The sequence below is a fragment of the Gymnoscopelus braueri genome (genome assembly GCF_963280865.1).
Source record: "Gymnoscopelus braueri genome assembly, chromosome: 2".
NCBI classification, from domain to species: Eukaryota; Metazoa; Chordata; class Actinopteri; order Myctophiformes; family Myctophidae; genus Gymnoscopelus; species Gymnoscopelus braueri.
The window spans coordinates 40846799-40859580 of record NC_137604.1 but is presented as its reverse complement, the minus strand read 5'-3'; the positions used below and the strand labels follow the sequence as shown (position 1 = coordinate 40859580).

The 12782-nt window shown below is 40.1% G+C and overlaps 1 protein-coding gene across 2 annotated transcripts; it reads left to right on the top strand.

The window, feature by feature from the left end:
- The first annotated feature begins 1034 nt into the window (after positions 1-1034).
- On the top strand, positions 1035-12023 carry ppm1kb (protein phosphatase, Mg2+/Mn2+ dependent 1Kb). Of its 2 annotated transcripts, none has more exons than XM_080417036.1 (7): positions 1035-1158; positions 3082-3593; positions 4906-5006; positions 7963-8128; positions 8737-8881; positions 9278-9412; positions 9513-12023. In XM_080417036.1, the coding sequence occupies exons 2-7, from the start codon at positions 3127-3129 to the stop codon at positions 9642-9644; spliced, it is 1146 nt and encodes a 381-aa protein (XP_080273162.1). In that variant the 5' UTR covers positions 1035-1158; positions 3082-3126; the 3' UTR covers positions 9645-12023. The 2 variants fall into 2 exon arrangements, with proteins under 2 accessions (XP_080273162.1, XP_080273163.1); XM_080417037.1 differs by having other exon boundaries at positions 1061-1158; positions 3086-3593.
- Positions 12024-12782: the final 759 nt, after the last annotated feature.

Genomic DNA, 12782 nt, shown 5'->3' with positions numbered 1-12782 from the left:
AAAAGAAAAATGGTCTTAAGCAATGTAAACTAAACACAATTTAAACTAGGGGAATCATTTTGGAGATACACGGCACCAGTGGTTCCGGTCATTGGTTCCGGCCACCTGATGACGTAAGTTTATTTCCGCCCCGACTGGATCAGAAACCCTCAAATGCTATTGGGGTATCGATCATATGGTATTGATCCCAGGCTAGTCACGCGTAGTGTCCTCCTCCAGAGGTTACGTGAGGTTAGTATACATGTGATTCGATGTGATTGGCTCGTGTTCCTTTGACCATTTATATTCGACCAATCCGGTGCCCGATACCAAGGCGCTGCAGGAGGCGTAAACCATTCTGTCATTGTGATTGGCGCGGCCAACATCAGAGCTGAGCAGGGTTGTCATGTCCGCTTATTATAAGCAATTTAGGCTTGTTTTTCTGTGTAGTTGCTTGAAAATATATTGGTAGTTGCGGGTTGCGGTTTTTTGGGCTTGTTTCTAGTGTAGTTGCTTATTTAGGCTTGCTTCCAAACATTTTAATTATGTTTTGTTAGAATGTTTAAAAAAAATCCAATGCAAGAGTTTTTGAAAATCGCAGATCTACAAGCTCACAACTTGTGGCATCGCAACGTTGTGAGCTTGTAGATCGGCTAATTTCAAATAGCCGATGCATATAGGTTTAAAGTGCTCATGTAGTTCATTCTGAAAGTGGGGTCCGGTGACCCCAGGGCCAGGGGTCCTTGTGGGGTATCAGAGGGTCCCCAAAAATATTAATATAGCGTTACAATCATTTTAATCACTTGACTTAAACCATATTTTTTTTACAAGCGCGACACTTCGTGCCAGGCTATGAGCTTGTAGATCTGCTATTTTTCACAAAATATTTTTGAGATGGGGGGGTCCGCAGCCAAATACATAACATTTTAGGCCGGGGTCCTTGACATGAACAAGTTTGAGAACCACTGGCCTAGTTGCTTTTTTTAGGCTTGTTTTCACAGACCTGGTTGCTTATTTCTCTCACAACATCTGGCAACACTGGTCTTGTTTGATAACATTGCTGGTGTAAAACACTGTTGATACAAGGGCGGGTTTCATTCAGATTTCACACGTTCCAGTACCTCTGAAAGATACCAGCGCAAACAACGTGCAGCATTATAGCTGTTTAAAGCACCCAAGGTATGATTCCAAATAACTGACAAAATAAATGCAAAAATTGATAAAATAGCCGACATCCGTCCTTCTCGAGTCCTTTCACACATTCTTCACACTGCTAAAGCTAATTAGCTAACGTTAGTACGTCGGCCTAACGGTATAGATATGTAATAAATGTGACGTTGTATAAGATGAAACCGCAACGGGCGTGTTAGTTGTGTTTTGTACTTGCATGGGAATATAGACATGTATTTACTGCATGTAAAAACAAAGCAGTAGTTCCATACATTGTTGTTTCCGTATTCCATGATATACTGTAGCTAATGTCTGCTAGCTAAACATCAGGCTGCAGCAGGGCGAAGGTGTTGCGTCATTCAGAGCTGTAAAGATTACTTATTTATTTAGAAATGAATTACATAACGTTAGCTACAGTAGACAGTGGTGTAAAGTAACCAAGTACATTTACTCAAGTGCTGCTGTACCTAAGTACAATTTTGAGGTCGTTTTTTTGCTTTACCGGAGTATTTCCAAATTTCAGTACTTTTACTTATACTCAAGTACGTCTCAGAGGAAAATATTATACTTTTACTCCACTACAATTATTTGAAAACTTCAGTTACTAGTTACTTCGTAGATTTTGATTATTATTACAAAACAAACATTACCCACTTCAGCCTATATACATTTCGGCCATTTGAAAGCCGATCTACAGGACCTTTAGATCTGCTATTTTCAAAAGATTTTTATACATACTTTAAAAAACTTGTGAAATGGGACATTCTGCATAATGAGTACTTTTACTTTTGGTATTTTAAGTACATTTTGATTTGATACCAATACTTTTTTACTTTGTACTTTTAGTAAAAATTTGAATTCCTGACTTTTTTTTACTAACAGTGTTAAATTGCAGTATTGATACTTTTACTTCAGTAAAACATGTACTTTTTCCACCACTGAAAGTAGATGGGGTGTTTCCATGCATCTTATATGTTCTTTGATTCTTATGCTATTGTATAGCACAAGCACACACCCTTATCTTTATAAATACGTAACGTAGGCTATATATAGAGTTATGTTATGATAGTCATGTACTATTGCTTTATGTGATTTGACCTCGCTGCTATGTTTGAATGAAATGTACTCAATGTCCTGTCTGCTATGTTATGATATCTGCAAGGACCAGAAAGTTATTAGTTAAGTGTTATTTTTCTGTAGCTTGTTTTGATGTTTTTGAGATATTAAAAAAAAAAAACGAAAGCTTGGAAATATACAAATGTAGGATTGTTTTTTAAGTACAATCTTGGTTTCGCTATCGGGAAAAATGGTTGTGGTTATCACACAAGTGCAAGACACCTGCTTGTCAAGTAAAGCTATAAGATCAAGTTTTAAACCCACAGTAAACTTGAATTAGGCTATTGGCTCCTGTGAACTTTTCTCAATTTCTATACTGCCACCTAAAATACATTCCACATTCCAACACCATTTCTTCAGGTCTTGATTTAAGGAATAGTTCACCAAAAGATTACTTATTTTCTATCAATTACACATCCCATGAAGCCTTGAATTCATGGAAATATTTTTAGTTTTTGACACATTCCTGAGCCAATAATTTGATGACGGGTAGGAGACTCAAAGAGACTCCTTTGAGTCTCCTACCGGATACATTAGCATCTTTCGGCCTGAAATCAAATTATTGGCTTAGGAATGCGTAAAAACAAAAAAAACTCCTTGAATTCAATGCTTCATGGGGTGTGTTATTATAGTAAATAAGTATTTTTTTGGGTGAACTACTCCTTTTAAGGTCTATGCACACAAAGTTGAGTTAATCTTTGTTGGGTTTAGGGGCAGACTTTGACCTGAGAAAAAAACAGAGTCAGTGTCAGTGACACCCATGCGGAAATACTTGCATGGGCCAAGCTTCTATTTACTCTACTCCTTTGTGTTCAGAAAGAAGGTCCATCTTCCTCCTGAGTCTTCTGTGCTGTCAGGGGAATGTCAACAGCCTGTCTTGTGCGCCTGGCAAAGTGCGGCGGGTTTCACTTGGGTCGTGGCAGCCTCCTCCAGATGGCCCTTGTTGTCCCATTTCAACAGGACACCCACTTCCGTTACTTTGTTGCCCGCCGACATTTCCACAGCCCTTCAGGTTCACGTGCCAGCAACACAAGGTTTGACCCAGACGGCAGTGGCCGTCCGACCACCTGGGACTCATTCGGCATCTGGGACAATCGTATTGATGAGCCCATTTTGCTGCCGTCCAGCATCCGCTACGGCAAGCCCATCCCCAAGGTCAACTTATCCAGGGTGGGTTGTGCCTCACTCATCGGCCAGCGGAGAGAGAATGAAGACCGCTTCCAGATCTCCCAGATGACCGATAACCTTCTCTACTTTGCTGTGTTTGATGGTCATGGAGGACCGGAGGCTGCCGACTTCTGTGACAAGTATATGAAGAAGTATATCAAGTAAGTAAACTTGGAGGAAGGTTTGATGTACACAAAAGCACATACGCAGAGGGTTGAAGGTGGCAAGACTCTTATTATGTTATGATAATTGTTATAAAGCATTGTGAGTAATATTATAACTATAATTATACTGTGTTATAAGCAGATTATAATTATGAGTACGCTTATAATGCATTATAGACATGTGATGCATAGCAAGGCAAGGGTTACATCAATGGATATATCAAAATACTGGGCAGGGGCGGCCTTAAGGATGTGCATTGTATTGTCAATGGCATTGTGTGTTCTCAAGCATGTTTTCATCTTGCGCCAGCTTTCCAAGTTGGCACAGTGCACATTTGACACCAGTCTGCGTTACATGAGCCACTTTCTTTCAAAAATAATCAGATGATTCATTTAGATAAGCTTGAATCTGGTCTACGTCCTGTTTACTCCACATGATATTAGACTTTCTGACATGCACAAATAAGCTAAATTCTATCATTTAGAATGGAAAATAATCATCACCAGTTCCCCTTTTCTAGGACTGGACATATTCTGTTGATACAGGCTTTGAGCAGAGGGCTAGAGATAGGCTAGAGAAGATTAATCAGTTAGGCTATGTGAATAATGTTGATGTGATTTTAAATATGACAATGTTTCACTGTTGTGCTGCTTTCTGTGAGCGACAAATGCGCTCTGAAAAAGCTGCTGGTGGGAATGGTTCTGCACATGTGTCCATGCAAAATAATGCACGTGGGGGGGGGGGGGGGGAGGGTGGCTGACTGACCATCAGTCGGCTGCGCCCGTTTCAATTGAAACGGGTGAAATGATCACATATTGAGTATGTTTGTTAGTCCAAAAAAAAAGTTTTAAGTTCATGAAGTGGCACTTTGATGGCAGGAGAACATAAAGTTTGCGAGGATGGGAATTTCTGTGCGGCCGCCATGACAGTAGCCTGGGGCTTTGCCGACCAATCAGAGCCCACAAGTGTAAGTCAATGAAAACTAAGGGGCTGGCCTGCGAGCTAAGCTTGCTTGGGAATCGTTTGGAATTCCATGGCAATCCAGTCAGTAGTTTTCAATATATATATTTTTAGGACCAAAGTTTTGGACTGATGGACCATCATTGCCATCTTTAGAGCCGCACCACAAGGGGCCCATAAAACATCTTACCTTAAAATGAGAACAGTTAACCTCAGCACTACAGCATTACTCGGGAAGAATTCTTTATCTTGACTAATACATTTAGCTATTGTGTTTTTATGTTTTTTGCCAGCAACAAATGTTGGATGATAACAAAGACTATAATTTTGACACTCTGGTTATTTCAGGGACATTGTTGCAGAGGAGGAAAATCTGGAATTGGTTTTGACAAAAGCCTTCCTCGAAGTAGACAAAGCCTTCATGAGGCACCTCCACTTCTCTCCAACTGGTAGGTTCTTCATCAGGGCATGTTGGTTACTGGAGATGCTCAAATTCTTTATTTTTCAAAACTTACTTACCTACTTGGTTTTTGAAGTATTTCTTTTTCCTGTCATACATGTAACCATTAAAAGTCTCAGGGGCAGTTATTGTTTTTTAACTGAAGATAGCTTAAAGTTATACTGTGTAACTTTCAATTAAAAGTAATTTTTGATACACAGGCACCGGAAATGTACTGGAAATACATTTTTAATGTATGTATTTTAAACTTAATACATACCATTTCTGACAACACTGTTGTTGCTTTCCAAAATATCCTCAGTGTTAGGACCTTGCAGCATTCGTTTTGGAGAAGTACTTCTGTGGTTTTGTTTCTAAATGAATTCTGGAACTCGCTGTTTTGGCAGACCATTGACAGACCAGAGATGTCACCATAAAGACTACTAAAATGAATGTTACGCAGTATGACTTTAATCATTGATGCGGTCTCTAAAAAAACTTAATTAGAATTAGTTTAATCTTAAATACAAACATCAGTAGTTCATTGCCTCCACCTTTTGAAGCTAAAATGTATACTTTATATTTTACTGCATTGTTTAGTGTTTTAAGACGAGCATTTATTTGGCGGCTAGACATTATTCAAAGTAGCCTCATGCGCACTGTTCAGATTCTTCAAAAGTAGAAAAGCAAAAAATAAACAATTAAGTTACCAATGTTTGTCCTTGTCATATAAAGACTGTTATGCTAAGTTTGACTTACAGCCAGCCATCTTATCTGATTTCCATAATCTACTGACATAGAAGTTAGCATATCTTTTATGTGGCTTTACATTGGCCACGCTGTGTGAAATGTCCCAATATGCCTGTGTGTGTGTGTGTGTGCATGTTATCTACGGCAGCTGCAGACCCAGCTAAGAGCTAGAGGCCCTGGCGCCTTTTGTGGATGGCGAGGGGCTAGATAATGAAGGAGAGTCCAGCGGGTCCTATCCTGGACTACTGGAAGGTTCCTTAACTTTCTCTCTCCTCCTTCCTCTTCTTTCTCTCTCTCTCTCAAAGTGTTTGCAAAGCTGCTTGTCGAGACAAATGTTTCATCTCAGTGTGAACCTGCAAAGATTTTGTCATCCAAAGTAATAATCAAAATGGTAGTGTCTCCTGCTCATTGAACATTCTTTTCAGTGAAGTGCACTCTGTTCCTTTTTCAATATTTGTGCTATATCTGTGACAGATATAGTAATTTTACACCAGGGTCTGTGCTAACATTACATTAATATGCGCAGCCTGCCAACATATTAAAGCCCTTCAGAAAGAAATCCTCACATTTTATATGGGAATATCAAAAGCATTAAAGCTCTTTAAGGATGGGTACTGAGAACCAGTGCAAACGGTGCTTTTTGTTTTGAATAAACATAGGTTTTACTGGGGTGGTCTACTCTGCTCTAGCATACTAACTGATGAGGTATATTTGATTATTGGCAAGAGGAGCGTTGTAAATGATTAGTTGATGGTCTAGATCAAATTAATCTCTCAAGAACAGATTCTGCTCGGCGTTTGAATCTGTCGGGGGGGTTCGTCATATCGCGTACGCACTGGCCTACAAGTGGGCGTGCCTTCAAATCAGGAAGCAGGCCGCGCTTTACCCAATCAAATGTAGTGGGCGGGATTTACGTGTCTGCCGATCCTTCCCCACTAGAAACAAACCGAAACTCATTTAACAATAGCGTCCTCGGAGCAGACAAAACCACAGAAAGATATTCACATTTTAACTTGCTCTTTCATCATAGAAACAAGTGGGCTTATAACCAAAACGATCCATGTTCTCTGGGAGAAGTGGTGTTAGAGTTCCGTGTAGAAATATTGTTAGTGGGAATGAAAACATAGTCGCACCACCGGAAGTGAAAGGCTGAAGGCAGACCAAAACCCCGGTTTCCTTGCGCACGTGTGCTACGTCGACTTCCTCCCAGAGCCAAGTGAGATAATAAAAAACGGCAGAGGGCGCTGTTTTTCCTTTTCATTTGGCGATGGGTTCCCAGATTGAGATCAAATAGCCTGGAGGGACCATCGTTTTGGGGATGATAACTTCTTAATTAGCTTGCACAACTGCTCTGTTTGTTGGTGTAATAGAAATAACTCAAAAACATAACTAATTTGAATTACTTAAAACTGAATGCATCAAAGTGTTCATTTTAGGCACTGGTATGAAATTGAGTATTTATCATCTTATCTTGAATTGAGAGCAAGTTTATTTCACAAGAAAAAATTATCAAAGAATAAGACCAACATAAATTAAGCTATTTTGTAAGCAAATGTTTTAGGCCCTGACGACACGCATATGGATATTATTCCATACGTGGAACACCGCCCCCACAACACACGCAAATGCAGAAACACATGAACACAGGAGCACATTCCCGATTAGCAGCAGGTCAGGAATCCACTTCCTGCCTTAAATTGCTTTTACAACTTTTCCACACAATTATGGCGAGGGATTATTGATGATAAATCCTAACGATACCCATCCCTACAGCTGAGCTCATAGACCCACTTTGTCATAATTATTGAGTTAAAACAGTATCAGCGATGTTCAGTAGATGCATGCAATGCAGTGCACTTGTTTCAGACTTCAATCGTTCTGATGTTTTCTGCCAGACACTGTCCCACTCCATTACACTCTGCTACAAGATTTACTCTGTCTCTCAACTCAGTGCCATAAACAGTTTCACCTGCATGTGACTCTGTCTCCTCTATTGTATGTTAGCAAATTTGTAGCTGATCCCCCTTTGTATGACTTCTTCTCACACATTCGTGAGTGTGCGTTGGTGAGAATGGATGTATGTGTGTATAGCGAAACCCCTGTATTTGTTAGTGTGAACGTGCTTAGACAATTTTGTGAGCTTTGTCTATTTGTGTGTGCCTCTTGAGTAAACCTCATCCACTTCACCTCTGATGTTCTCTTAAATTCCTGTATAGGGCCTGGGATGAACCCTGGGACCACGGCCACCGTGGCTCTGCTGAGGGATGGCATTGAACTGGTGGTCGCCAGTGTTGGCGATAGCCGCGCCATGATGTGCCGCAAGGGCAAGGCCCTTAAGCTCACTGTCGACCACACCCCGGAGAGGAAGGACGAGAAAGAGAGGTGCGCACATGAGAATAGCTAAGATTACAGTAGAGCTGTGGTTCCCAACTCTGGCTGTCAGAAACCCTAGTACAGATGGTATACCACTGACACTTCTAACTAGCTAGAATTACACACACCAAGTGAATGCAATTATCATCCTGGTAGGATGAAAATCCAATAGTACCATGGGTCATGTCAATTAAAGTAATAGGCCAATTTCTGTTTAAGGGATAGTCTTGTATACAGCTTCAAAATTGATTTAATAAAGGTCGGGATCAGCTCAGTCTGCAAAATCAGTGCTGGGGTCAGCATGCTTCATTTTAAGAAAAATATTCAGTGTTACAACATCAGGTAGCCTACATATGCGAGCATCATGGCAAGAGGCACACAAACTTGTGCATTGCAGATGTGTGGTCTGTGGTGCGAACTGAAAATGGAACCAGCTATCGAACTCCAACCCTACGTACTGTATACCGTATGTCAATCTCCTCCTCACAGTTTACATCTTCTCTCATCCTTGTTCTTCTCTTTACTGTATGTTCTGCTTCCTCCCCCCACCCCTTCTGTTTTCTGCCTCACTCCTTCCTCTACATTGACTCCTGGTGTACTTCCCTCTCACTACCTAGGATAAAGAAGAGTGGAGGTTTTGTGACATGGAACAGTCTGGGTCAGCCCAATGTAAACGGAAGGTTGGCCATGACGCGCAGCATTGGAGACTTTGACCTCAAGAACACCGGTGTCATCGCTGAGCCCGAGACCAGGAGGGTAATGGTAGGTGTCTGAAACTTGGCATCTCATACAGAGATGTAACAGGGTCAGTTGAGCAGGAATTACACTTTATGAAACCAAATATGACAACACATTTCTATGTCATTTTGTGTATTATTTTCTTTATTTATACAAAGTATAAAATCTTTTGCCAGACATAGGGGGTTTTAAGCACTACTGCAACACTGTGAACCACTGCTGGTTTCAGAGATAGTACCGAATGTTGGAAATATGTCTGTGCCTTCATAATTTGTTTAAATCAGAATAAATAAATAAATATATTAAGCATTGTGTTAACACGATCTGTTCCCTCCATCATATTAGTTGATTAGAATAAATGGAGCTTAAGACTAATATATATTAAGACTATGGAAACTGTCAAACTTTCATTCCCTTCAGTTGCACCATGTTCATGACTCCTTCGTGGCGCTGACCACCGATGGCATTAACTTCATCATGAACAGCCAGGAGATCTGTGATGTCATCAACCAATGCCAAGACCCCAAAGAGGCTGCCCAGAGGATCTCTGACCAGGTATCAAGTTTGCGTTATATTTGTTTAGGTTTATTATAAAACACAGATGAGGCCAGCACTCCTTTTCCATGTTTTTAACAATCAGTCTTCTCTGTCTCAGGCCCTGCACTACGGCTCGGAGGACAACAGCACAATTATTGTGGTCCCATTCGGTGCCTGGGGAAAACAGAAGAGCGCTGATACTAGTTTCTCTTTCAGTCGAAGCTTTGTGTCCAGTGGCCGTTATGCTTAGTTGGGGAGGATGGGAATGGGAGGGGGGTCTAATGGTGGACCCCATTAATGTGCAATATAGTCTTTTGAACAATGGTGCCCCTTTTGGATACAGTTGTGAAGAGTGCAGTGAGCCCAAGTGAAAATAATACCGAAGGGATACAGTGTGTCATTTTAGAGTAGCATGGTATTTATTGGACTCGGTGAGACGAGAGGCTGTGGGCCGATTGTGCACTTAAAATGGAACACGTCCTGAATCATACGGTATCTGTAGGATTGCAATGACTTCATTGCTGCTAAACAGCTAAGAATCTTCAAGGCAGAATATTATTCATGGTTACATTGTAAGCCATCACTGAACAAATATTTTACCCACCCTACATCAGTTGTTAATATTTGAAGATGAAGCATGCCTGTTTAAATGCATCTTCATTTGAGTTGTCCTGGTTTTTAAGTTTGCAGACTTTTAGCTCGGACCAGTTCTCAGTGTCAAGGTTTGAACTACTAACCTAAAGTACAATGGCAGAGAGGGAAAATAAAGTTAAATGACATGCAAATATTTATTATTGGCAGTAGTGTGCATCCTCCCAATTGGTAAAATATCAAATACATTTTCACACAAGACCTCTTGAAAACAATTCCGGTACGGGTATATTGGTCAATGGTGAGAAACACGATGAGGGAAATATATCCAATTGATTATAAAGAATTGTGAATCTCTTTTTTTCCCTTTATCATTCGTAGATTGCACAGAATTACAGAATGCATATATGTTCCACTTTGGAGCAAGCTTTGGCCCGAATTCTTATATTTAATGACATTTTGTCAATTTTGTGTTGATAACATTATTGTAATGCCCCACAAAGTGCATTGATGCACAAGCTTGAATGTTGAGGTGGGAGAGGAATTGAAAATCAGTCTGGAAAGTTGTGGGGAGTTAGTTCTCCGTGTGAATGCTAGAAAATGCTACATGGCATTCCAATGGGTCAATCTGACAAGTTTTGTTCTTCCTTGCAGTATGCAATCAGAACATAATTGAAACTTGCTGATCGCGAAGAGGTTTCACTAGTGTACTAAAAAAGTTATTTGGGTACAGAAATCCCCTATTTTGTGAGTTTTGTATATAATTAAGGTATATTTATGTATATTTCATAATTTCAAGCTAACCATTAGTGTATTACATTTTATGTACTGTTCTACATACAAGCTTAGGAGAATCTCACTTGCATACCAAAATACTTACCAAATGTGTGTTCTCACTGCTACTACTTATAAGCACTTGTTTTGCGTACAGCTGGTGATGGTGGTGTGATTTGCTCTAAAGCACTGAAACATGCTCTCATGGTGCAGGCAATGTGATGTAGGAACCAATAATCAATTACATGTTCCTGTCACTACTCGTAGAGCAGCACACTTAAATGAACGCTAAACAAACGTATTGCTTAGCCAAGAGCCATATCTTGACACAAGAATGTTTGTATTAAACCCTCTTTTAAACTCCTGCTTAACTCCAAAATACAAAGTCCTGTGAAAGTGGAGCTGTTATTCTTGTCCTATCTTTTTGACCTAAACCCTGTTACCTGAATAGTGATACTACCGTATTTATTCTGAAGCTGTGGTAGTGAGAAAGGAAAAGGACTTTAGGTCTGACAGTTGAACAAAAACTTCATTTTACACTGAGGTGTATATTTATCAATGCAAGGAGGCATTCAACAGCCAAATGTTCTCCATCTACAGTCGCCGTTCACTAGATACTGTGTTCAGTGTTCTTCCAAGTTGCTGAAATGGCAACACTGTTCATGCTTGTCATGTTATTGACTTTGAACTATAATCGTTCCGTTTGTGAGATACTGATTTTTTTGCAATTGTGTTCATCTAACATCCTTTATGAATGTTATGTATATACTTTTACCCCACTAACATGTCTCAAAGGCTTTTACGGTTATACAACACTTGTACAGACAGCAGCCTTTATTAATGATAATGACTTTCTCCATACTGTTCCAACAGTTATAAACAGGTTTTGCACTGGCACCCACATTTCACAAATCAAGGCCCAATAGATAAAATAACACAATATTCTATTCTATTATTAGTTTTTTTCTCCACATCTCGACACCCACTTCTGACCCTGAACACACAGGGTAAGAAACACACTGCACTAATTATTTTGTCATTTTCTTCCTCACAAGGCTTGTCATGTACTATTTGTATTACTGTATGGTCTGTTCTGTTGTTTTTATTAATATATTGTGTATAGCCTCTGTATAATGCCATATCTATACTAGATATGACCTGTTCTTGGTGCATAAGTGTGACTGTTTCAGCCAGACTGTAGTAGTACTGTATTTGCAGCCTTCTCTATTTGTGAATCATGATGTACATAATGCATTTCTCTAAATAAAAAGTAGGTTTTCAAAACTTGTTTCCTTATATAAATAATGGAATGTGTGACACAGCAACACTTAACTGTCGGTGTTCGAATTCTTCATGACTATGAGAGAGGGGGGGGGCAGGTTGAAGTTGGTGAGGAACATTTTATGTTGACTTTCAAAATCACTGAGGCTCTACACATTCTTTTGTCTATTGCTATTTGCACTCTACTTTCTACGCTATTTGTATTATTCAAACACTAGAAAAGTGCGCAGGTCCAGAGATGATACATAGCCTAAAGATTTGTGTGAGTTATGGACAACATTTGTAGGAGTAGTAGCAAAAAGTCCCATGATTTAAGGAATCCAGGGAAAAAAGGATTTTGATTGTATGACCTATGTTTCAAGAGTTATAGGCCAAAATGTGAAGTGTGTGGTTATAGCGCCACCATTAGGGCGATTTGTGGCAGAGGTTCCTTAGCCTACCTCGAGTGTGCATGCAAAGTTTCACCGAACAGCCTAACGGTGCCAGAGATTAGCTATTCACAGACATACAAAGACCGACAGGGACGAAAACATAGTCAGCCCGGCCTGGCGGAGACAATAACGTGGTTTAAAAAAGGAAAGCTTGGCTCCCATGGGGTACTCTTGCCGCATTGTGTCCAGTCTGTGACGTGTAACTTAACTTAACGTGTATATGATATATTACCAAGGTGTATGATGTATGGGCAAGGTTTCAGCCAGGTCCGACCGACCCCATTGACCACCATTACAAATATTACATCAAG

What these genes read in the sequence shown, in the direction of transcription:
- ppm1kb (XM_080417036.1), top strand. Translation starts at nt 3,127, where the DNA reads ATGTCAACAGCCTGTCTTGTGCGCCTGGCAAAGTGCGGCGGGTTTCAC. An exon ending in CCTCCACTTCTCTCCAACTG is followed by an intron (nt 5,007 to 7,962) that starts GTAGGTTCTTCA and finishes ATTCCTGTATAG; the next exon opens with GGCCTGGGATGAACCCTGGG. An exon ending in AGGAAGGACGAGAAAGAGAG is followed by an intron (nt 8,129 to 8,736) that starts GTGCGCACATGA and finishes CTCACTACCTAG; the next exon opens with GATAAAGAAGAGTGGAGGTT.